At 46.4% G+C, this 1,436-nt stretch overlaps 1 protein-coding gene across 1 annotated transcript; it reads left to right on the top strand.

The window, feature by feature from the left end:
* Positions 1–518, top strand: PEX2_025810 (ATPase, F0/V0 complex, subunit C; the record flags this gene model as incomplete). Its single annotated transcript, XM_016739856.1, has 3 exons — positions 1–172; positions 226–382; positions 422–518. 3 exons carry the CDS (start codon positions 1–3, stop codon positions 516–518), a joined length of 426 nt encoding a protein of 141 aa, XP_016596550.1.
* Positions 519–1,436: the final 918 nt, after the last annotated feature.

Here is a 1,436-nt window from a genome sequence, read left to right as displayed (position 1 = left end):
ATGCACGACGGAGTCTTCTGGATATTGAGTACGCATGGACAGCCATTCTTTGGAGCTTTGGGCTGTGCGAGTGCCATCATTTTCACGACCTTTGGTGCAGCCTACGGAACTGCCAAGTCTGGCGTTGGGATTTGCTCCTCGGGGATCTCGAAACCTGATCTCATCGTGAAAAGTATGTCTGGGTGAGAGAATGAAGTGTGAGCCAAGGACTAATAGAGTTGCTAGACATCGTTCCTGTTGTTATGGCTGGTATTCTCGGGATTTATGGGCTAGTCGTCTCGGTCTTAATTGCGAACAATCTCGTTCAAAGAACCCCTCTTTATACAGGCCTACTTCAACTGGGTGCAGGTCTGGCAGTTGGTCTTTGTGGACTAGCTGCGGGGTAAGTTTAACAAATTTTGAAAACTTCTATACCTTTCAGCGAATTTGCTGATTATGATGAAGGTTTGCGATCGGAATTGTTGGTGACGCTGGAGTACGAGGAACAGCTCAGCAGCCTCGGCTTTATGTTGGCATGATACTCATCTTAATCTTTTCTGAGGTCTTAGGTGAGATGTGGAATCCATGTTTGCAATGGTATTTGAGATAGGACTAATGCATCTGAGACGAAGGCCTATATGGGTTGATTGTCGCTCTCCTCATGAATTCTAGGGCAGGCGTCGTCGAGTATCGGTGTGATTGATCAAGGCTTTGCTTCCTTAGAGCCAAAGATAATGCAGTGAGGAAGGTGGCTTAGGGAGACAATGGATGTAAGCCATGTACCCCGAGGGTCTTGGATTCTACATGTCCTGGGATCGAGTACATATGGATACAGATTATGGCTCCGTTTAGTGATCTGATGGAATCGAAATTTTCATCGGATTTATCGCTTCAATTATATTTCGTAGTTGACAAATTCAGCATCGTCTTCACGTCATGGTCTTCTAGTAGCCTCCGGTGCTCATCCCTCAGTATAATTGGATCATTCGTCTCAAACCAAAATGCCCACGTGCTGCGTGTATTGATGTCGAGATTATCGCGGCTCGATTTCAAGCCCACGTGTTGGAGTTGCGGCGGTGCCAATGCGTATCGATTCAGTTTGTGATCATCGGCGTATTCCTCGATCATAGAGTCCGTCTGTCCATGTCCTCGTGCGCTCAAAAAGTCAATCAGTCCATCCACACGCTCTCTCGGAAACACTAATCCCTGCGTGCAACAACCAGACTTGTTCATCTCAACGACCCCGTGAAGGGGCGTCAAGTTATACTTCCCGACCATATAGACAAGTGCAGTGAATGCTGGAATGCAAACCATTGAGATGACCACTATGCTAGTAGGATCTAAGTGAAATTGCGTGAAGCGAGAGCGGCGAAGAAGAATTAAGCATATCAATCCAGATAGTATCAGAATCCCAAAGACAAGTGGCATATTCCTATACACAAAATCCGATCTTGTCC

This window comes from Penicillium expansum (genome assembly GCF_000769745.1).
Source record: "Penicillium expansum strain MD-8 chromosome Unknown contig69, whole genome shotgun sequence".
NCBI lineage: Eukaryota > Fungi > Ascomycota > Eurotiomycetes > Eurotiales > Aspergillaceae > Penicillium > Penicillium expansum.
Note: the sequence above shows the minus strand (reverse complement) of the source record. Positions and strands in the feature narration are given on the sequence as shown.